We start from the raw sequence: 20,763 nt of genomic DNA, 5'->3' as shown, positions 1-20,763 counted from the left end.
CTTTTCCAGTCCTCTGGCACCACACCAGAGCACCATGAATGCTTGTAAAGCCATGCCAGGGGTCCAGTAATGACCTCTGCTAATTCCCTCAGTATCCTGGGGTAGAGATTGCCAGGACCTGTTGATTTAAATGCTTCAAGTCCCTCCAGAAGTTCCTTGACTAGGTCCTCTCTGACCCTAGGCCTGGGTGTGCCTCCCCTGGGGCCTATGGGGGTCCCGGTGTGGGGAATGACCTGGTCCCTGCTCAGAAAAATGGAGGCAAAGAAATTGTTAAAGAGGTTAGCTTTGCTGCCTGGTGTGACGACCAGATTTCCTAACATGTCCTGCAGAGGCCCCACGTTACCCGGTACCTTCTTTTACCCCCTACGTATTTAAAAAAGGATTTCTTGTTGTCCTTGATCCGGGTCGCTAGTCCCAGTTCCATCTCCGCTTTGGCCTTCCTGACCGCCCCGCTGCAGCCCCAAGCTACCGAGGTGTAGTCCTCCTGGTGATGGCCCCTCCCTTCCATTAGGTGTACACCTCCTTTTTAGCTAGTAGACAATACTGTATGCTTTTGTGCCCTTTTGCCCCTTTGATCCATGTTGGGATTATCTCCCTTTGGGCCTGGAGGATCGTCTCCTTAAGGAACAACCACTCTTCTTGGACACCCGACTCCCCTCCCCTCCGGGACCTCAGTGCCTCCCCGAGTAGTCTCTTTACCTCATTGAAGTCTGCCCTCCTGAAGTCCAGGGCTCCTGCCTTGCTGCAGGCCTTTGCCATCTTGCGCTGGATGGTGAATCCCAGCAGGCGATGATCGCTGTCGCCCAGGTGGTCAAGCACCCACAGACCCCTCACCCGGTCATCGCCCATGGCCAGGACCAGGTCCAACAAGGCATCTCTCCTGGTGGGGCTGTGCACCTCCTGGGTTAGATGGAGGTCCTGTAACTCAGCTAGGAACCTTCGTGAGCGGTCAGACCTGGATGACTGCTCTTCCCAGAAGATGTCTGGAAAGTTCAGGTCACCCATAATGACCACATCCTTTGACCTAACTACCTCCGTGAGCTGACTTAAGAATTCCTGGTCTAGCTCTTCCCCTTGGTTGGGTGGTCTGTAGTAGACCCCCACCGTTAAGTCCCTTTCTCCTTGACCCCCTTGTATTCTGGCCCAGAGCACTTCAGCGTGCCCCTCCTCTGACCCAGTGCTACTCATTGAGGAGGTGTATTTCTCCTTGATGTAGAGCACCACACCCCCACCTTTCCTCTCTCTCCTATCCCTCCTGTACAGCCTATAGCCCTTGATATTCACCACCCAGTCATGCATTGGGTCCCACCACGTTTCAGTGAGCCCCACAGTATCTGGGTTGATGTTAGCTAGCAGGAGAGTAAGTCCCTCCTGCTTGTTCCCCATACTACGAACATTAGTGTAGAGAGATTTGAGGCCTCCTGAAGATGCATGCACTGCCCCCCTAATCTCAGTATTACCTGGGCCCCTGTTGCTTACCTGGGTATTTGTTCTGCTCATTGTTGGTCTAGGTTGGGCTGTTTTTGTGGGTGACACTTGGTTTAGTGGTCCAAGGCTTCCTCCACCCTTGTCTTCCCCTTCCCCTGACAAGCCTAGTTTAAAGCCTGCCGGAGGAGATCAGCCAACCTAGAAGAGAACACACGCTTACCTTTGGGGAACAGGTGAAGCCCATCCCACCCAAGCATCTCTCTCATCCTGATGTGTGGGTTGTTGTCTAGAAATCTGAAGCCCACCTCAAGATACTATTCCCGAAGTCGCAAGTTGACCTCTCTGATGCAGGTTTTGTGTCATCTTCCATGTCTGCTCCAAGGTAGGACAAAAGAGAATACCATCTGTGCCCCTGTCTCCTTCAGCATGCCCCCCAGAGCGTGGTAGTCCATTATCAGGTGATCAGGGCTTCTCCTGGCTGCATCATTAGTACCCACATGGATTAGGACCATGGGGTAGTAATTGGTGGGCTAGATCACGGCCTGGATCATCCCTGTCACATCCTGAATCTTTGCTCCAGGCAGGCAATAGACCTTGCATGTTGAGGGGTCCTGGCAACAGATGGGACCCTTCGTACCTCTCAGGATGGAATCGCCTATGATGATCACTCAATGTTTCTTCCTCTGGGTCTGCTTAGCTCCTTCAGCCTGTTCACAGTGTGGAGAGTGCGGAGTGGCCTCCTCTCCAGAGGTTTCCTCCTCTCCTTCCTTCTCCTGCAGTGTCACCAGGGCCTCATACCTGTTCTCCAGCCAGACTGGAGGAACTGGTACTGCTCTGCTGCGAGCAGCCCTGGTTCTGGTCGGGACCATCTGCCACTCTGCTGTGGAGGGCACCTCCCGGGGTGCTTCTTCCTTGGGTGCATGGCCCTGCAGGGAAAGGAAATAACCATCAATTTCATCCTCCGCCTCCCTGATTCCCCTCAGCCTGCTAACCTCCTGGAGCTCCCTCACCTGCGCCTCCATGACCCCAAGACAGGTGTCCACAGGACAGGTGTGGGGGCCCCCATTCCTTGCCCCCCCGGTCCCGCTGGGCATCCCCCACAGGCCGGAGGGCCGGGGGACACCATCTCCCCCATGGGCTCTGTCTGGGTGGAGGCCTCCCCGGGCAGGGACTTAGCAGCAATCCAACTCAACAGCATTTTAAAAATGCTATTTATTTATATTATTGTGTGGTGCTTTCACCCTACCCTTGCTGGAGTCTCCCTCCTGGACCCTCCCGCTCACCCGCCTGCACGAACGCTGGAGCAAATGCTGGCGTGCCCTTACAGAGCTCACCTGTTTGCAAGCTCTGTTCGCTCGGCACAGCTCGGGAGCGTGGCTCCCTACCGGCTCAGGTAAAAGGAATCCCGGGGCTTCCCCTCCAGATCCAGTTTTGCTGGCTCCCTCTGCCCCACTTACCTTTGGGGGATCAGCTGTTGCTGCCCCCACTGCTGGCTCCACTGCTCCGCTCTGTCCACCTCCGCCTCCACCTTGGTCAGGTAAGGGGGCATATGTGTGCGGGGACACACGTGTACCCAGTTCCCTCCTCTCCTCTCTGCTCCTGGCTCCCTTCAGGGAGTTGAAGGCTGCTATTCAATCCCCCCTCATTCTTCTCTTCTCCAGACTAAATTAAGCCTATGTCCTTCAGCCTCTCCTCATCCATCCTGTTCCACAGCATTCAGACCCTCTCCATTGCCTTCCAGTGGACTCTCTTCAATCTCTTCTGTAGTGTGGGGGCCCACAACTGGACACAAGACTCCAAGTGTGGCCTCACCAGTGCTGAATAGAGGGGAAGAATCACTTCCCTCGATCTGCTGGCAAAGCTGCTACTAATTCAGCTCAGGATGCCATTAGCCTTCTTCGCAATAAGTCACACAAACACCCAGACACACATACACACACTTACTGGAATCCCACACCTGCCAGGAATTTGCTTGTTCAGGCATTTATGTCAGCCCTTCCAGCTCGCTCTGGGCCCAAGAAGCCTGCCTCTCTGCTCCCTCCCAGAGTCATACTCATAGCACCTGGCTGCTTGCCCACAGCAGGACATCTCTATCCAAATCCCTGCATTAGCAAAAGAGGAGCCTCATTGTTGTGACACGTCACAGGCCTGAAAAGGCACCTTTTGTTTTGACTCTGGGACAGGGTGGCATCTGGTCTGCTGGGAATCCCTGATAGCAAAGCGTTGTAGAGAAGCAGCTGGGAGGGACCTCCAGAGGTCACAGCTAGTCCAAACCCTGGCTAAGGCAGGATAAGCCCTGTCCCCACCATCCCAGATTCATCCATCATCTAAACTCTTTGCAAAACTATCAACACCAATACAACACCACACTATCACATCAGACTCTGCCACAGGGAAAGCAGGAGGACCACGGTGGCCAATGTCCTGTTTCTATGAAAGGTCCTTAATATATACACTCAAGAGATCCCAGGTAGATGCTGTGCCCCCTGCTATAGAGGAAGTTAACCCCCACCCCACCCCCCACACACATACACAGACAGACTCCATAGCAATCTGACCTTAGGGTAAAATTCCTTCCTTATTCCAAATATAATAATCAGACGGGCCCTGAGCAGAAAGGCAAGACCCTCTAGCCAGGACCTTCAGAGTTTGAGTCCCAGCTGGAGCATTGGCACAGCCCAGTCCCCACCCCCAGCCTCTGAGAGAGGCTTAAAAGTACCCTGACACATGGGGCAGGAATGGAAGCCCAGAAGCCTGGAAAATCCCCACAGAAGAACATAGGCCTAGCCACACCTACATCATCCCCCACCAGTTGCTGTCCAACCTCGTCTTGTACCCCTCCAGTGATGGCAAGTCCAGAACTCCCCTTGTTGTAGGCGTAGGCCTCATCCCTGACCAGTAGCTATCCAAGGTCTTCTTGAACCCCTCCAGTAATAGGCAGTCCACAACCCTAGGCATCTACCTCCCTACTCTAACAGTGAAGAAGTTTTTTTTTTTCCCCTGAAATCCAGCCTCAACCTAATTTGCTGTAACTTCATGTTAGCCAGGGTCTGGGCAAGACTGCCCACTGGAGGGATCCCAATCTCAGCCAGTGTCTAACCAGCACCTAGGCCTATCTCAAAGTGACCACTGGGGGCTTCAGATGGCTTCCTTTTGGGTATTCCCAGTCTTGGCAGTGCCCAGTCCAACCCTGGGTTTCTGGTAGTACTGGCATGCCATAATTAAAGTGTCTATCTTGGCTGATACCCCAAGGCAATAGGAATGTCATCCTGGCACCGGCATAACCCTGATGAGCATCCATGTGCCTTGTTGCGCAAGGCCTCTTGCATTATATCTCAGCCAGGGGACAGGACAGTTGGACACAACCTTTGCTGAACAGCAGCCAGACGGGTGGGGACAAGGACCCTACACAATGGGTGGAGAGGTGGAGGTTGTCGGGATGCACTTGCCTAGGAGACAACAGTCATGGCTCCCCTAAAAGTCTCTTGCAAAGAGCAGTCATTGGATGCCTAAGGGGATAGCCCCACCCCACAGATTCCCACAGGTCAAAGTTGAGACCCCAGACACCCATAGGGTGGGTGTGGGTTGGTGTATTCCCATCTCCTACTGGGATATGCCATTGTTGGGGTAAGGGGTATGAATTTAGGGTTCCCACCCCCAGATGGCCTCGAAGTGCCAAAGTGCACCACATGCACAGAGAACCCAGGCATCCCGCACACACACACACACACATGCACGCACGCACACACAGTGGGTGTTGGTATCCACATTGTGCTTTATTCAGTGCATTTGCTCTCTGAAATACAAGAGGGAGCTGTTTCCAGTGGCAGGAGGAGTGAAAGCTGGCACCAGGATGCCTGGGCTCTATGGCCAGCTCTGGGACAGGAGTAGGGTCTACTCTAATGGGTTAGTGGAGGGTGCTGGGAGCAAAGACACCCGGGTTCTAACCCCAGTTCAGAGAAGGGAGTTCGAGTGGAGGAAATGGGAAGACCAGATGCCTCTGTGTCCTCTCACTCCTGGGAAGGAATTAGGTGAAAGCAGCATGGGATGGGAGTCAGGTTGCCTGGGTACTACCCTACCCTGAGGTCTGGTTGGGGAGCGACTTCTAGGGGTTTCAGGCACAAACAAGAGCTGGGATCCTAGACTTGTGGGTCCACATCGCAACCTGAGATCTCCAGAGTAGGAGCAAAAGAAAATTGGGAGCTCAGACCCCTGGGTCCTGCTGCAGATCTTGAGGGGTTGGGGGCAGGTCCTAGAAGGGATTAAGCCCCAATCAGTATCTTGACCCCAGGGGTCCAACCACATGTCAAAGCATTGTTCAAAGGTGGAGGACCATATTTTCTCATGTATAACCTGCACCTCTTCTCCCACCTCCCCCTCTAACTGTAGTGCATGTAGCAAGCAGGGAACCTGATTTTCTGCCTCAGATAGAAGCCCCCAGCTTCAACTCGTACTCCACAGTGCATCTGGCATCGTATTACTATTGAGACACACCTGAGAGAGTGAAATGACATAATGGCTTTTTCACTCCAGAGACGTTAATAACCACCTCTCCTTTCTAAGTGTCTTGATGTTCCACTAATCAAACTAGCCTTGCTTGTTTTCTGCCAACTAGCTGCTTCTGGCCCCTCTCCTCTGATTTCATTGTCTTGGAGGACTTTGAAGCTATGATTTTGAACAGAGCCACCCATGGAGATCACTTTTCAGCAGCAACCAAGGTGTCAGCGTTAGTTAAACAGGAAAAGGCAAGTGAGTCAGCTGAAGACAAGACACTCTCTCAGCTCTGTGTAGACATAACTGGGGGTGGGGGTGGGGGGAGCCATCTCTCTCTACTTTGCCTTGCAATTAAATAAAATAATGTAAAATAAAATAAAATGTAAATAAAATTTAATTAAAAATAATGCCATCTTTAATTTTAAACATGCCATTCTGTATTTTATTATGGCATTAATGAAAAGGTAAAATGAAATTAATTTCATATTAATGAAATGTATTTCATTTGATTTCATTTTGTGTTAATCTGCAATTTTAATTAATACAATTTCTGATTTTTATTATATTTAAATTAATATTTAATTAAATTTGTTTTGATTAAATACCTGTGGAATTAAGAGAAAATAAATTAAAATAAAAAATAAAAGGGCATTAATAAAAATGAAAAATGGCATAAATTTTATATTAATTAATTTTAATTCATTTAATTTAATCTTTCTGCTAATCAATTTAATCTGTAATTAAGTCATTCAAATTAATGGATTTTTCAACTAATTCAATTTTTAATTAACTACATTCAAATTACTGTAACTGTTCATTAAATTTGCCTTCAATTAATTCACCATGGAATTAAGATAGAATTTAATAAAATGGAATTAAATAAAAGCAAAATGAAATGTGTGGATCATATTCAGGAGCATGTTGTATACAAGAAAATATGGTGCTTTCATCCTACTTTTTCCTCAGGTGGGAAACTGAGGCAAAGGGCGGAGGCAAGGGGGGGGTGTCAGCTCTCCACGGATCCCAGTGCGATTGAGGCCTGATGCCCCGGAGACAGCAAGCGGGCAGTTAATGCAGCAGAAGGACAAAGAGGCTGGGGAGGAATAAGGGGGCACAGCCTGTCACCCAGAGGCTTCCACTGGCTGGTGCACGGGGCGCTGGGCTGCAGTCCTGCCGGGTCAGGTTGTAGGTGAACACTCCGGCCTCCAGGGTGGTCAGGTGGCAGGCAGTCTGTGTAGCACAACCATGGGCAGCGAAGGGAATGGCAACACCTCCTGTAGGAAGAGCAGTGCCAGTACCCATCAGCCCCAGCCTGTCCTGACTCTGACCTTTCTTCTCCTAACCCCACACATGCCCTCCTGACTGTTCTCCTCTGACCTCATCTACTTGTAGGATCTGGTCTTCTTGGACCTCATGGTGAAAAGCCATACTTGTGTGGTCTCCTCAGGAGCTAGAAGCCAGGACATCTGGGTTCTCTCCCAGTTCTGGGAAGGGAGTGGAGGCTGAGAGGTCTCAACTAGAGTAGGACATCTTGAAAAACCAACCACCAAAACTACAAGCTGAATTTTCTAATAAAAGGGATTTCCAGAATGCCATTGGCAACCACCCCTGTTCTAGGCCTGATGTAATGAAACTTACTGTGCTAAAAGGAAACACTGAGGCTCCCTGTCATTGATTTCTCCACCCCTCTCCAATGGGAAGCCTTGCAAGGCCTCAGTCCTTCAACTGAAGGCTGATGACATAAATTAGATGGGGACATACCTTGAGAAATCTTCCCAACTGCATAGATACATTGGTCGGCCCCTCCCTTGCAGCGGAGGTTCCCAGTGCTCTCGCAGGTACTAAAACCCGGGGCATAGCATGTGGGGCAATGAAGGCCATTAGGAACACCGTTGATTGCTGAATCTAAAAAACAAAACACAAGAAACCGTCTTGGGAGAAATAATTATCAATAAAGAACAGCCATGAAGAGTAGAACTGCCAAAAAAAAATTTATAATTGGTAATTCTTACATCCCCACCTCAAATTTGTCATCTTTCACTAGAAAGTGTATATTCCCCCTCCCCTTCATTTGAAAGTGTTGAAATTTTTCCATTTCCAAGAAAATGGTCAAAATCTGTTTGAGAGAAATGAGATCTGTTGTTCAGCACAATGCTCAGTATTTTGGTGGGGGGAAAAATACGATGTGGGATTCAAACTGGAATTCAGCTTTGCTTTCTCTGGTTTTGGAAGGGAAAAGCAGCTGAAAAAACAGACTGTGATTGCCATGGCTCTACTGGAAATGGACAATGACTCCCATTCCAAATTTGGGAGATGTTCACAGGAAGCAGAAGACATATTGGGCAGGGGAAGGTGATCTGGCACTTTGGGAGGTCATGGGCTAATCTGTGCAACTCCTACCAAAATGGTTAGTGCCTACTGGACTAAGCAATAACCATACGTACTGGACCACGTCAACTGTGCATTACAGTCATCAGTGTTGCAAATCTCTGACTTGATTTCCACCATTGTGGCCTCCCCAAAGTAAAGACCCACAAAGCCAGTGAAGCTTTTCTTCGAATCGGTACAGGACTGATACGTGCCGGTACTTTCAGCTCCTGTTGGAAAGAAGGCCAAGATTTTAAAAAATCCCCCCAAAAACCCCAATAAGACACCCATTCAGCAGATCTTGTTATCGGAGACATTCATAACATCCACAATCCCTGTATCTCACAGTCTTATCTTCAAAACACTTTAGGTGCATCTACATGTGCCAATTTAAGGCACTTGAGCCTGATTTAAGGTGCATTAAGAGCACATATCTATATGTTCATGCCCTTAATATGCCTTAAAATGGTGATTTTAGGCTATATGCGCCTAAATTTGATGCCTGCTTTTGCAAGTATCAGTTTAGGTGCCAATAGATAAAATGGATTAACGCATGTGAAGACACATTAAGGTGCATTAACACTGCGTATGGACTGACTTGGGACTAACTTTACTCCCACATCAATTCACGCACATGGTGTTAATCTGCTTTAACATGTGTACATGTAGACATGAGCCTAAATCACCTTCATGTGCAGTAAGCTCCTGAGCATTAAATTTAGGCTCGCCTAAATGCTTATGTAGACACACACTTTGACTACATTTTCTCTTGTACATCACCACCCCACCCACCACCCCCACCTACCATCTCCCTCCCCACAAAAAAGCTACGGGAGGTTTCAGTGCACATTGTATGTGAGAAATACGGTAAGAGCAGTTCCTTTTACCTGCCAGGAAACAGTGAAAGTGAAAGGGGGCAGAACAAGGAGCAGGCCTGTTCCCCCAGCCCCCCACTGGGGGATTTTACAGGGTCCCTGAGCTTCTCTTCTTCTTTCTACTCTTTAAGAAAAGGTGAGTGTAGGTGATTGTCTTTTCCACAGGTTTCACCACAGATTCCCTCCCCAGCTCTCCAAAAAGCAGGTCACTTGAGTGTTCATCACACACAGAGGTGCTAACAGCTTCTGAAAGTGCCCTTGAAGGCTGGTTGAAGGAAGGAAGGCAGGACAGTGAGTCATGACATCCGCTACTGCATTCTGGGGTGGCATGAGTTAAGCATGAGTGGAGCCGGAGTCATAAAGTCCCCTTGCAGGAACGGGAAGAGGGAAAGGAGAGAAAGCAGTCTACCCTACTGTGCTGCAGGACCTGGCCAAACACAATAGGAGGCACATCTACATGAGACGCTTACTGCACATTAGCCTAATAACACTGTGCAGTAGTATTGTGGTTATTAACCATGCTAATAGCCTACTACACAATGTTATTAGGCTAACGCACAGTAAGTGTCACTTTAAAAAAGTGGGTTGCCAATACTGCATAGTAAATCAGTAAAGATGTCCCACTCTAAATGATGCCCACCAGCCTCCACTCCCTTCTCAGATCTGGGAGAGAACCCAGGTGTCCTGGCTCCTAGCTCCTGGAGAGCACACACAAGTATGGTTTTCCTCCATGAGCTGTGTGGTCTGAAGACCAGGTCCTGCAAGTATGCTGAAGGGAAGCAGTCAGAAGTACTAAACTAAATGTGCAGTAACTAAGGCACATTAATGAACACGTAGGCATGCCCAGTGTGTGTGTGTGACTTGCCACACATTCAAATTAAAGCTTGATAGAAACCAGCTACAAAAAGAAGTGTTCTATATTTTCCAAGCCACATCTTTGTGCAATAATGACTTCGCCTGTGCAGCCTAAATAATGTGTGTAATGAAGCTGTGAATCATGTGTCTGAGGGCACCTATGACTCCATCACAGTCACCACACCCGTCTCCACACTACTCACCCAGGGTGTTGTGCTCTGAGACAAAGATGCAGGCATCCTGAGTTGAGCGGCAGACCTGCGGCACATGAGAGCATCTCCCCCCAGACTTGCAGTAGAAACAGGAGAGGGAATTTTCTGAAAAGGAGAAACAAGGGGTGGGGGGGAAAACCTCGTTGCTTTTCTCCTGATATTTGTGTCTATCTGATTCTTCTGTGTGAATATAGCAACCACTAGAAGATGCTCTGACCACACAGGAAGGGACTTACCTCTGATTATCTGAGCTCCTGTCACAGTGAGGAGGGCCGAGAAGAGATTAAGGGTGAGGGGAGACTTCATGGTGACAGGAAAAGAACTGAGTTCCAGTAGGACCTGTTTTTTTCCCTGGAAGACACCAGAGACTGACAAATCAAGGTCTTATTAAGGGGGGGGGCAGTTGGGTGGAACAGGGGAGCTGGAAGCCGAGACACCCAAGCTCTGTCCCTGATCTGGAGGGGAATGAGAGCAGGGTGGGGCTGGGGGCCTGGAGCTCTGAGAGGAGAGTGGGGCATGATGAGCTGGAGCAAGGCATGGTTGGGAGCTAGGACAACTGGGTTTTCAACCAACTCTGGGAGGAGAGCGGGGTCAGGGGGAGGTTGAAGCCGAAGGGCTCCGAGCCAGGATGCCTGGCTTCTATCCCCCCTCGGAGCAGGGAATGGGGTCTAGTGGGCAGTGGTGATGTGTAGGGGGTGCACAGGGGTGCACGTGCACCCCCTGATAGCCAGCATTCCTCGCTTAGGTGGTGGGCATGGGGGCAGGCAAGAGTGCTGGTGCCCCCCTGAGAGCACCAGCTGGGGAGTGGGGGCACCAGAAGAAGCGATCCCTGCGGTTCGCACTGACCAGGGGAGAGAGGGGTTCCCCTGCAGCTGATTGCGCCAACCCAGAAGTGCTGCGCCGCTGGCACTTCCAGGTTGGCGTGACACTTCCAAGTCGGTGAAATCGGCCACGGGAGGACCCCCCCACCCCAGTCAGCGCTATTGGCTCCCCCCGAGCCAGGATACCCAGACTGCAGCCATTCCTTGCTGCCTTTCCCACCCCACCCCACCCCGTTCACTGACTGGCCGCTGGGGGGCAAATGACCCCCCTCACTCAGGAGGCTCCAGTCACCCAGATGCCTGCCTTCCAATATCTGTTCAGGTACGGGGAAACTGAGCAGGTTACAGAAGAGTGGCCTCAAGCCTGGACTCCTGGCTTCCATCCACACCTCCAGGTGTGGTGTGGTATGACTCTTCCCTTTCCGTCCTGTCCCGTCCCGTCCCGTCCCAACCTATCCCATCCCATCCCACAAATTCATTGAGGAGGAAAGGGCAGCAAGGAATAGGGAATAGTGTGTTTACCAGGGCTCCCCTTGGGGTTAGTAGGAACAATGGCCATTACCTGACAGGGAGCAGATTTAGATTAGACATTAGGAACATTTTCTTTATGGTGAGGGTTGCCAAAATCTGGAATGGGCTTCTAAGGGAGGTGGTGCTCTCCCTTACCCTGGGAGGTCTTTAAGAGGAGACTGGACAAGCACCTGGCTGAGGTCATCTGACCCCAGCGCTCTTTCCTGCCCAGGGCAGGGGGTCAGACTTGATGATCTACTGAGGTCCCTTCTGACCCTAAAAATCTATGAAAGGGGCAAAAGAGGTCCTTAAAATAAAGCCCAGGAGAATATCCCTCCACTCCTAGCCTCTGAACACTGCTCTGATCATGGGGAAAGAGCATTTCTGCTGTCTTAAGTCAAGAAGGCAGATAAGAGTGGTCTGCGGTGAAGTCTGAGGCTCTGGACACTTGGGGATCTATCCCCACGTTTGCTATAGAATCCCTGGACCACCCAGGTCCAGCCGATTCCCTTCTCTGTGCCTCAGTTTCCCACTGAAATAGTAATAGTGAGGCTTCTTTGATATATTAAGATGAAAGGAGGCTTTCTGGAGGGTGGGTGAGGCTGGCTGATGGGCCCCCTAGCATCCTGGGTGTTGAGGCAGTGATTGGGGAGCCCAGATCTTAACTGGGGTCTAGGCTATGCCTGATATAAAGGCGGCCCCATGGTTTTGTCTTGAGCACCACCCAGCACCCAAAGGCTGCCAGGGGCTGGGCTACTGTGGGAAGGTGTCAGATGTTGTCCGGGGCTCCAGGTTTCACTGGGCCCTCAGGCAGGGTCCAGGAGCGCCTGATACAACTGAGCTCTGCTTTTGGGTGAAGGCATGGCCGCACCCACTATCCCAAAAGCCCTGCCCTCAGCTTCCCCAAGCTCACTGTGGGGAATGCAGCCTTCTCCTGGTTCTTCTCGTATCCTTACAGCCCCTTGCACCATTGCACCCAGCAAATAAGGAAAGCCTTACCTTTGGTGACCTAGAGGGGTTCAAGGCTGTTCTCTGAAGCAACCACTATCCTCAGCTCTTCCTTCCTCTGTGCCGGGATGGTGCACACCAAAAGCGGAAGTGGTGGTGGGGAGCAATACGCCGTTGACAAGGTTACCGCTCACCCCGTAACCAAGGAGTCAAAATAATGAACAATAATACAATGAAGAGCCAGTGAGAATCAACTCACATCCTAGGGAGGGGCTGAAGGAGGGGGTGAGTGGCATCTAGACCCACTCCAATAGATTGCAGAGGGGATCCTGCCCCATGGAGGAATGGCATCTGCCCTCTATAGCAGGCACAGAGCTGGAGGTGCAGGAGGGAAAGGCTGAATGGGAACTCAGTGCCAGCCTAGATGGGGGTCCCCATCTTGCCAAGCACTGCCCAACACCCCCCCAATCAAGATTGCTCCCCATAAGCCTATGGGCCACCCAGATCCCCCCAGAAGAAAACAGGGTGGCCCGATTGACTAGGCACTGCATGGACCCAGAGCTGGACTTAGGGCTGGGCAACCACCCAGGGCATATGGTATGGGGGAGCCACCCTGCCCCACCCCAGCTGATCCCTGCCCCTCCCCACTCCAAGCACTACACAGGAGGAACTGGTGGCCAGAAGTCCTGGCCCAGGCAAGTCCCTGAAGTGCCAACAGGACGAAGATGGGGGCCAGTGCCAGGAGCCACTGCTTCACCCATCCCAGGCTGCCCACAGCAAGGGCCACTAGTGGCATCCACATGAGGCCCAGATATACATGGTCCCCATGTTACTTCCCCTTTGGCCACGTCTCTCTGCAGCACAGACTCCGGGCAGCCCATCCACATCTCTGGGTCACGGGGGCAGGAAGCTGCAAGGGCAGTGCAGCACGGCCTCTGCCCAATGTGACCACAAGAAGTGGCAGGGGGGAAGAAAAGGGAATGTGATGATGACCCAGGCTGGACTGGAACAACCCTTGGGGTGGGGTGAGGCATGGGGCATAAAAAGATGGGTGGGAGGCACCAAAAGACAAGTTCTCTATTTGGCTCTGCACAGACACCCCCTGCCTCCCCCGCCAGATCATTTACCCTGGCATCAGGTCTTGCCCAGTTCCCTACAGAAGAAAATCAGGGTCCCCACAGTGCCAGGCATTGCCCAGACCTTACCCAAAGATCACATCTCCCCCAGTCCCAGGCATTGCCAAGCACCCCCAAACAAAAGCTAGGACACCTTCAGGACAAGGCATGGCCTCACCACCCCACAAACCACATCATAGTCATGACCAAGCCCTGCCCAGATGCTAGCTGATAGCCCAGCTTGTATTGTACCAGGCACTGCCTTGAAAACACACCAGGTGGAGTTAGTCTGGAAGAGGACAAACAGGACATGGAGAACAGAAACATCCCCTGAAAACAAGGGATCAGAGGATACCATAAACCCTCTGGAAATAAAGCCCCAGTCAGCTCCTAAACCCCCTAGGCAGCATGCCTAGATCTCTGCTCTTCCCACAACCCAGCTAAAAGAAAACCAAATACTTCTGGGTATGAAACCTTTATATAGCCAGGGGGGAGGGAAGGGGGCCTGATTGGCTAGGTAATCTGTCAGTCAGCTATCTGAAAGGAGAGGTGAAACTCTGGGTGGGAAGGAGGCCAATGTAAAAGCCCTGGGCCCCTTTTCTGTTAGTAGGTAGAAAGGGTGGTTTGTAGGTTCCACCTCTGGCCGCGCGCCACCCCCTCCCTCCCGCTCGGCGGCCGGGGGGTACGCTGCTCTGCGTCTGGCTGCTGGGGGCTACAATGATCTAAAAAGGTTGGAAGCCCCTCTTCTAGAGCATTGCTGCTCCACTGCGCTGGCCCTGCCTCTCTGATGAGACACATGGTTGTTTAGCAACTCAGGCTCTTGTTTGCCAGCCACGTCTGTGAATGCAAAATCCTCTCCTGCTTTCGGTGTAGCAGTGCCTAGTTCTCAAGTGCCATTATATTTCCTCATATATAGCATGTCCTCTTTTCCCTCAAGGCCCACCTGTGGAAAATTGGAGTGCATGTTTTATGCAAGGAATATGGTAAGAGCTGTTTCTGCTGCTTCCTGGGTGTGACTGAAATGAAAAGCTGCAGCAGTTTCTAGGGAGCTGAGCCCCTCCCTTGATGGGACTACTCAGTCATTTGCAATAAGGAAAGATCTCCCTCCCTCCCCCCCCCGGGGCATTTTATATGTGAGAAAATATGGTAATAATGTCTCGCCTTGCCTTGTGTTTCAGGGGGCTGCCGCTATGGACCTGATGTCACCATTAGGTGCTGCTGCAGATGGTCAGGGTTGCTGCATGCTCCTGTGATCTCCTTTCCAGTTCCTCTAGCAGCAGTCCCCTGCCACCCAAGCACTCGGAGCCCTGCCCCAGCGCACCTGCTAGCATGGGTGGTGAACATGCGGGATGTGTGCCCAAAGGGACATGGGCATCCTCTGGGTGTGGCAGGTGGGAGCTGAGGCAGGGAGCAGAAAGCAGAGCAGCAGATGGGGGGAGCAGAAGGGGTGTAGATGAGTTGGAGAGTGGAAAGCAGAGTGGTCGATTGGGGCAGGGAGCAGAAAGCAGAGGAATAGATGGGGAACAGGGTACAGGGCAGGGAGAGGAAAGCAGAGCAGCTGAGCGGGGCAGGGAGTGGAAAGCAGGGTAGCTGATGGGGCAGGGAGCAGAAAGCTGAGTAACCGATTGGGTCAGGGAGTGGGGAGAAGAGCAGCTAATAGAGCAGGGGGCACAGGGCAGGGAGCAGAAAGCAGAGCAGGAGGCAGCTTCCATCGTGGCCCCGAAGAGAGGCAGGAGCATGCCCACACCCTCCCAACGTGACCAGCTTGGCCTCTCCAGGCCACCCACCAAGCTGAAAGCCACAACACTTGCTGCCATGGTGTGGGCGAGGCAGGATTGGCAGGAAGGCCTTGATTGGCTGAGCCCGTGGAGCAGGAAACATTGCAGGAAGCTGCCCGCTCCAGAGAGAGTGGAGCAACCCAGGCAGGACCTCAAGGGCATTGGAGCAAGGTCAACTCAGCAGTTGGGTCTGCTCCAAGACACAGTAGGATGCCCCAAAGCTGGGCCAAGGGGGCCTCTGGGGGTCACCGTGGGCCTTCGAGGAGGACCCATGGGCCTCAGTGCCCCGGGGGTGGGCAAGACCCTAGGCACCCTCCCCCTCGGGCCAGGAGCCAGCCATGCACCACCTCTTGCAATCTCTTGCTGCTGCCCACAACCCGACCGCACTCTCTCGTCGCCCTGTGGTTTTCCTCCCACCAACGACTATCCAGCACCCCGGGTTCCCTTCTGCCCCCACAAGGGGAGGTAGGGGGAGACTGGAGCCTCCCCCCGCTCCGAGCGTCTCTGTGAGCAAACGTCCCACTTCCAACATCCTCCCAGCCCTGCCGATGCCCCTCACTCCTGACCCAAAGCCCCTGCCCCCCAGCCCTGCTGGTGCCCCTCACTCCTGACCCACCACTCCATGCCCCCCTGCCGCGCTGGTTCCCCTCCCTCCTGACCCAAATCCCCCCACCCATCTGTTCCAGCTCCACTGGTGCCCCACTCTGACCTGCAGCCCCTTGTCCCCCACCAGCTTGCTGGTGGCCCCCACTCCCAACTCACAACCCCTCAGTCCCCTGGTGCCCTTCACTCCCCGCCCGCAGCCCTGCTGGCGGGGAGGGGACTGTGAGTCAGGAGTAAGGGGCACTGGCAGGGCTGGGAGGATGTTGGAAGTGGGACGTTTGCCCTGCCAGTGCCCCCCACTCCCAACCCACAACCTGCTGTGCTCCCCCAACCCTGCCAGTGCCCCTCACTTGTGACCTGCATCCCCCTGCCTCCCCCAAGCCTGGTTGGTGCCCCTCACTATCAACCTGATGACCCCTGCCCCCCAGCCCTGCCAGTGCCCCTACCTCCTAAATGGCAGCCCCCCAGCCCCTGCAGCCCTGCCGGTGCTCCTCACTCCTGACCTGTAGCCCCCTGCACCCCCAGCCCTGCTGGTGCCCCTCACTCCCAACCCGCAGCCTCCTGTGCCCCTCCAGCATTTTCTCTCAACCTTTCATCCCTCTCTTTCCCAAGGAAGGGATCTTTGTCATGGAAAGGGGGTGGGGGGTGGTCATGCCTCTGCCCTGCACCTGGATGGGGGAGGGGGGAGGGTATGGGGGCTGGCTCAGCCTTTCCTGTCTCTATCCCTTGAGAGATTTCCAACGACCTGAGCCACAAAAGGGGAAGTGGGAGGAAGGTTGCTCAAGAGCCCTCCTCCCCCCTACCTCTCACATCCAAGGCAGCTGTATCATCCCTCCTCCACAAAGACCTGCTCCCTGGAGGCCCTTTCACCATCAGTCCTGGATCTGTGCAGGTCCTGAGACACCCCACGGCTTTGTGACTGGCCCCTGTACTCACCTGCAACTCCATCAAGAAGAAGTACCATGGGGCACCAATCTGCAAGCCAAGAACCCTCTGCATGGCACGGTGCCTGGAAGAAACTTGTCCTGACAGGTGAGGCAGCCAAGGGCAGGTGGGGCTGCAGGCCAGGAGTGAGGGGCAGCAGAAGGGCTGGGGAGCAGGGGGCTGTGGGTCGGGAGTGAGGGGCACTGGCAGGGGTGGGAGGGAGCAGGGGGCTGTGGGTCCAGAGTGAGGGGAACCAGCAGGGCTATAGCGGGGCACAGGGCTGTGAATTGGGAGTGGGGTGCTCATCATCCTTCCTGTCTTCCCCTCCCCAGTCTCTCTCCTAGCCTGCTGCCCCCAACCCACCACGACCCAGAAGCAGGAGCCGCAGGGTCTCACCCCCAACCCATCCGTCCCCGTGGTGGGCCAAGACTTCATCCTGAGCCTCTACCCAGTCCCCCATGACATCTTGTCCTGTCGCTGGTACCGCGGCACCAGCACCTCGCATCCCTCCAACCTCATCCTCACCTATGACTCCCAAAACAAAGCTGGACCAATCCATGGCCCAGCCTATACGGGCCGCGAGAGTGTGGGGCCTGACTGCTCCCTGAAAATCCACCCCTTCAAAGCCACTGATGGAGGCGCCTACGCACTCACCTTACAGACGTTCAACGGCTTGTCCGAGTACAAAATTGAGGTCTCTGGGTTCTGTAAGTCACTCCCTGGCTACCTGTGGGGAGAAGGGGCTTCCAGTACTGGTGGTGGGGGTGTGGGGAGGGGGCTGAGCCATACAGGAATGCAGTGAATGAAGGTCAGGGGCATGGAAAGGAGAGGGAGAATATAGGATGGGGGCAGGGGGTACGGGGCTGGAGACATGGGGTGTGAGAAGAGAGGTGGGGGCTCTGCCAGCGGGCATGGAGATCTGGGTATGGGGATGCAAAGATGGAGGCAGGGCCTGAGATGTGGCCCCCTCTGGAGTGGGGCATTGGGGGCTGGGTGTTCAGAGCTCTCTCTCTCCCCCCCCTCCAGCTTTGCGTATCCCATTCGTGATCATCATCGTGGTGGCCGTGATCTTCATCGTGCTCCTGGCTGTGGGGCTGGGGCTGTTCTTCTACCTACGTGGCAGGCGCAGGCAGTCAGGTAAGGACCTCTCCCCCTGCCCTGGTGCTTGCTGGGACAGCCCCCACTCCCTCCAGAGCCCTTCATATACTGCCTTCTGGCCTGAGTAGACCCTGTCAGGGAAGCCAGGATGCCTGGCTTTTGTCCAAGCCCTTGAGAGGGAAGTTTGGGCGCTGGTGGGGTAGAGCCGAAGCCCGGGCGCCTGGGTTCTCTCCAGCTCAGCGGGGTGAGAGCGGGAGGGCTGGGGGCCTGGACACCTGGGTTATCTTTAGCAATTCCTTTCTTTCCACCACAGCTTCCATTGTCAACAAGGGGCCTACTGGGAAATACGGGGCGACCCCCCCGATGTAAGATGACCTGCTCTGATGGACGGGTCCAGCACTGAGTGATGAGCTCAGACTTTCCATATCTCCGCCAGCCCTGTCAGTGCCCCTCACTCAGACCCACAGCCCCCTGCCCCCCGCCAGCCCTGCCAGTGCCCCTCCCAACCCCAGTGCTGTGCTACTCCCAGACTCCTCAGTCCCACCAGGGCCCCTATACCTGCTCTCTGGTGGGGAAGAGGTGTCTCCAGGGGCTTCCCTTCTGCTCAACCCCTTGAGGGGGGCTCATTTGGGAATAGGGGCTTTGCCCTCCCCAGTGCATGGATGCGCCACTCTCCCCTCCCTGACTCGGGTCTCCTCTGCCCCCCAAGCCCCGTCTCTTCCACCCTTCTCATCCTCCGTAGCCACAAGACCCACCTGCCCCTTCCCCTTCACCTCCATACTGATGAGATAGAGACCCAGAGTTCCTGCCCTGATCCCAAATTCAGAAGCTAGGGTCACTTTAAGAAGAGCCCAAGTGCATGCTGGGACAACCACTTCATTCTGGGAAGGGCAGACGCTGCACCAGAGCTACACCACAGAGGACCCAAACCTATACCACAGAGCATGCAAAGCATTCTGGGAGCTCTCTCCACACCCTAAGAATCAACCAATGCTGCTTGAGTTTGCAGAGAGCCTACACCCATCACTTGGCCAAGCACTGGAGAATGTGGAGACCCTTCCCAAGATGCAGCAGGTTAAACCCTCCAGGGCTTCATCTGGAGGTTCAAAATATTTGATGCTTTTTAAGGTCTTTTTTGTTCCATTTCATCTTCAGTCCCCAGCTCCTGGAGTCCTGGGAATATCTGGGAATTGAAAAACTAGCAATGTAATTTTGTACCCTAAAAAAAAGGTCTCAAACTCAGGAAGCTCCCTTTAAGTGTCTTTTTTGCCAGCTCTCCTGATTTTTAATCTGGGCTCAAAGGATCATAGAGAAGCTGGGCTGGCAGGACCCTTGGAAGGTCAAATCTAGTCCAACCCCCTGCTCCAGGCTGCAGAAGGCCTGTTGGAACCAACCCAGCCAACGGTCTGTACAACCTACTCTTGAAAACTTCCAAATTTGGAGATGCCACCACCTCTCTAGGTCACCTGTTCCACTGCTTGACCCTCCTCAGAGTCAAGAAGTTCCTCCTCATCTCCTGCCTCAGTTTCCCCTGGCGCAGCTTGAAGCCATTGCTCCTGGTCCTGTCCCCCACGACCACAGAGAAAAGCCCATCTCCATCCATTACCCTTCGGGGATTGGAAGACTCTTAGCACATCCTCCCTGTCCTTGATCTTCCCTGCGGCTGCAGGGGTGAGGGCGGGTAGTTCTTCCCTCCACAGCTGCAGTGACCCCCGGGACCGCATGGGCTGGGTGCCTGTGAGCAGGTGCTGTCTGGGGGGCACCACTGCTGCTGTGGAGGAAAGCGCACCCCCCTCCTTGCAGCTCAGAGACCGCTTGGCCTGTCGACAGCTCACCCGCCCTGCCCTTCTCCGCCCACCCCCCCCTCCCCCCCCGAGAGGCAGGTAAAGATTGGGCCTGACCCTTCTGTACACACCGCAGGGGTTTACTTTGCCCTAAAGTGAAGCTGTGTTTTTAAAAACCCAACACTTCAATTCAGGGAGAATGAAAGCGAAGTAAGCCCCCATGGTGTGTACAAGCAGCCCTCTTCTCCCACCCAAATGGCCCTCTTAAACACCCAAGGATGGAGGTTCCCACCCATCTCCAGGCAGTCTGTCCCAGTGCTGAGCCCTGGTCAGAAGCAGAAAGGCCTTCCTGGTCTCCAGCCTCAGTTTCCCCTGCAGTAATCTGAGCTCGTTGCTCCTTGCCCTACCCTCTGCGGCCACAGAGAATCAGTCTTCTCCATCCTCCAGAGATGCCCCTATACCCTTTGAGGTCAGGGAGGCTGACATCAAATTTACACTCCAGCTTATCTCCAGACTCCATCACCTATGATGCTTCCAAATTTTTAAGGTCCTGTGGTTTGCTGGGGCGGAGGGGCAGGATTATGCACCCCCAAATTCCTGGTCCATGTGCCAGGGGGTTTCTAAGCCTCCATCAGAGGCTCTGGATGCTGGCTGCAGCCCAGGCTCGGGGTGGGGACTGGGCTGTGCCAATGCTCCTGCTGGGACCAACCCTAGAGGGTCCTAGCTAGAGGGTCTTTCCCCTTCACTCAGGGTCAGACTGCAGCTGCATTTGGAATCAGGAAGGGATCTTCTCCCATGGTCAGACTGGTCTGGATTGGGCAGGAGTGGGAGGTGCTTTCCTTTGTAGCAGGGGCATGGCCGCTATCAGGGACTTCGTGAGCATACATGAACAGCCTGCGGAGCAGAAGATGTTGTCTGCCATGGTTCTCCTGCCTTCCCTGTGGCATGTTC

The 20,763-nt window shown here is 53.5% G+C and overlaps 2 protein-coding genes across 2 annotated transcripts; one reads left to right on the top strand and one right to left on the bottom strand.

Moving 5' to 3' along the window:
• Positions 1–5,183: 5,183 nt before the first annotated feature.
• On the bottom strand, positions 5,184–13,112 carry LOC109281120 (phospholipase A2 inhibitor and Ly6/PLAUR domain-containing protein). Its single transcript, XM_019479414.2, has 6 exons — positions 12,562–13,112; positions 10,468–10,582; positions 10,223–10,336; positions 8,367–8,519; positions 7,684–7,827; positions 5,184–7,196 (listed from the first exon to the last, which is right to left on the bottom strand). Exons 2-6 carry the CDS (start codon positions 10,535–10,537, stop codon positions 6,991–6,993), a joined length of 687 nt encoding a protein of 228 aa, XP_019334959.1. The 5' UTR covers positions 10,538–10,582; positions 12,562–13,112; the 3' UTR covers positions 5,184–6,990.
• A 3,671-nt stretch (positions 13,113–16,783) lies between these two features.
• Positions 16,784–19,270, top strand: LOC102563705 (carcinoembryonic antigen-related cell adhesion molecule 4). The gene is made up of 4 exons (XM_019479411.2): positions 16,784–17,038; positions 17,263–17,637; positions 17,957–18,067; positions 18,342–19,270. Exons 1-4 carry the CDS (start codon positions 16,969–16,971, stop codon positions 18,395–18,397), a joined length of 612 nt encoding a protein of 203 aa, XP_019334956.1. The 5' UTR covers positions 16,784–16,968; the 3' UTR covers positions 18,398–19,270.
• The last annotated feature ends 1,493 nt before the right edge of the window (positions 19,271–20,763 follow it).

Source organism: Alligator mississippiensis, chromosome 15 (assembly GCF_030867095.1).
Source record: "Alligator mississippiensis isolate rAllMis1 chromosome 15, rAllMis1, whole genome shotgun sequence".
Classification (NCBI taxonomy): domain Eukaryota; kingdom Metazoa; phylum Chordata; order Crocodylia; family Alligatoridae; genus Alligator; species Alligator mississippiensis.
Note: the sequence above shows the minus strand (reverse complement) of the source record. Positions and strands in the feature narration are given on the sequence as shown.

Coding starts and splice junctions, on each gene's coding strand:
- LOC109281120 (XM_019479414.2), bottom strand. CDS start 10,537: ATGAAGTCTCCCCTCACCCTTAATCTCTTCTCGGCCCTCCTCACTGTG. Junction 10,337..10,467: donor AGGAGCTCAGATAATCAGAG/GTAAGTCCCTTC, acceptor TCTCCTTTTCAG/AAAATTCCCTCTCCTGTTTC. Junction 7,828..8,366: donor TGCACAGTTGACGTGGTCCA/GTACGTATGGTT, acceptor TTTGTTTTTTAG/ATTCAGCAATCAACGGTGTT.
- LOC102563705 (XM_019479411.2), top strand. CDS start 16,969: ATGGGGCACCAATCTGCAAGCCAAGAACCCTCTGCATGGCACGGTGCC. Junction 17,039..17,262: donor GAAGAAACTTGTCCTGACAG/GTGAGGCAGCCA, acceptor TCCCCTCCCCAG/TCTCTCTCCTAGCCTGCTGC. Junction 18,068..18,341: donor TGGCAGGCGCAGGCAGTCAG/GTAAGGACCTCT, acceptor TTTCCACCACAG/CTTCCATTGTCAACAAGGGG.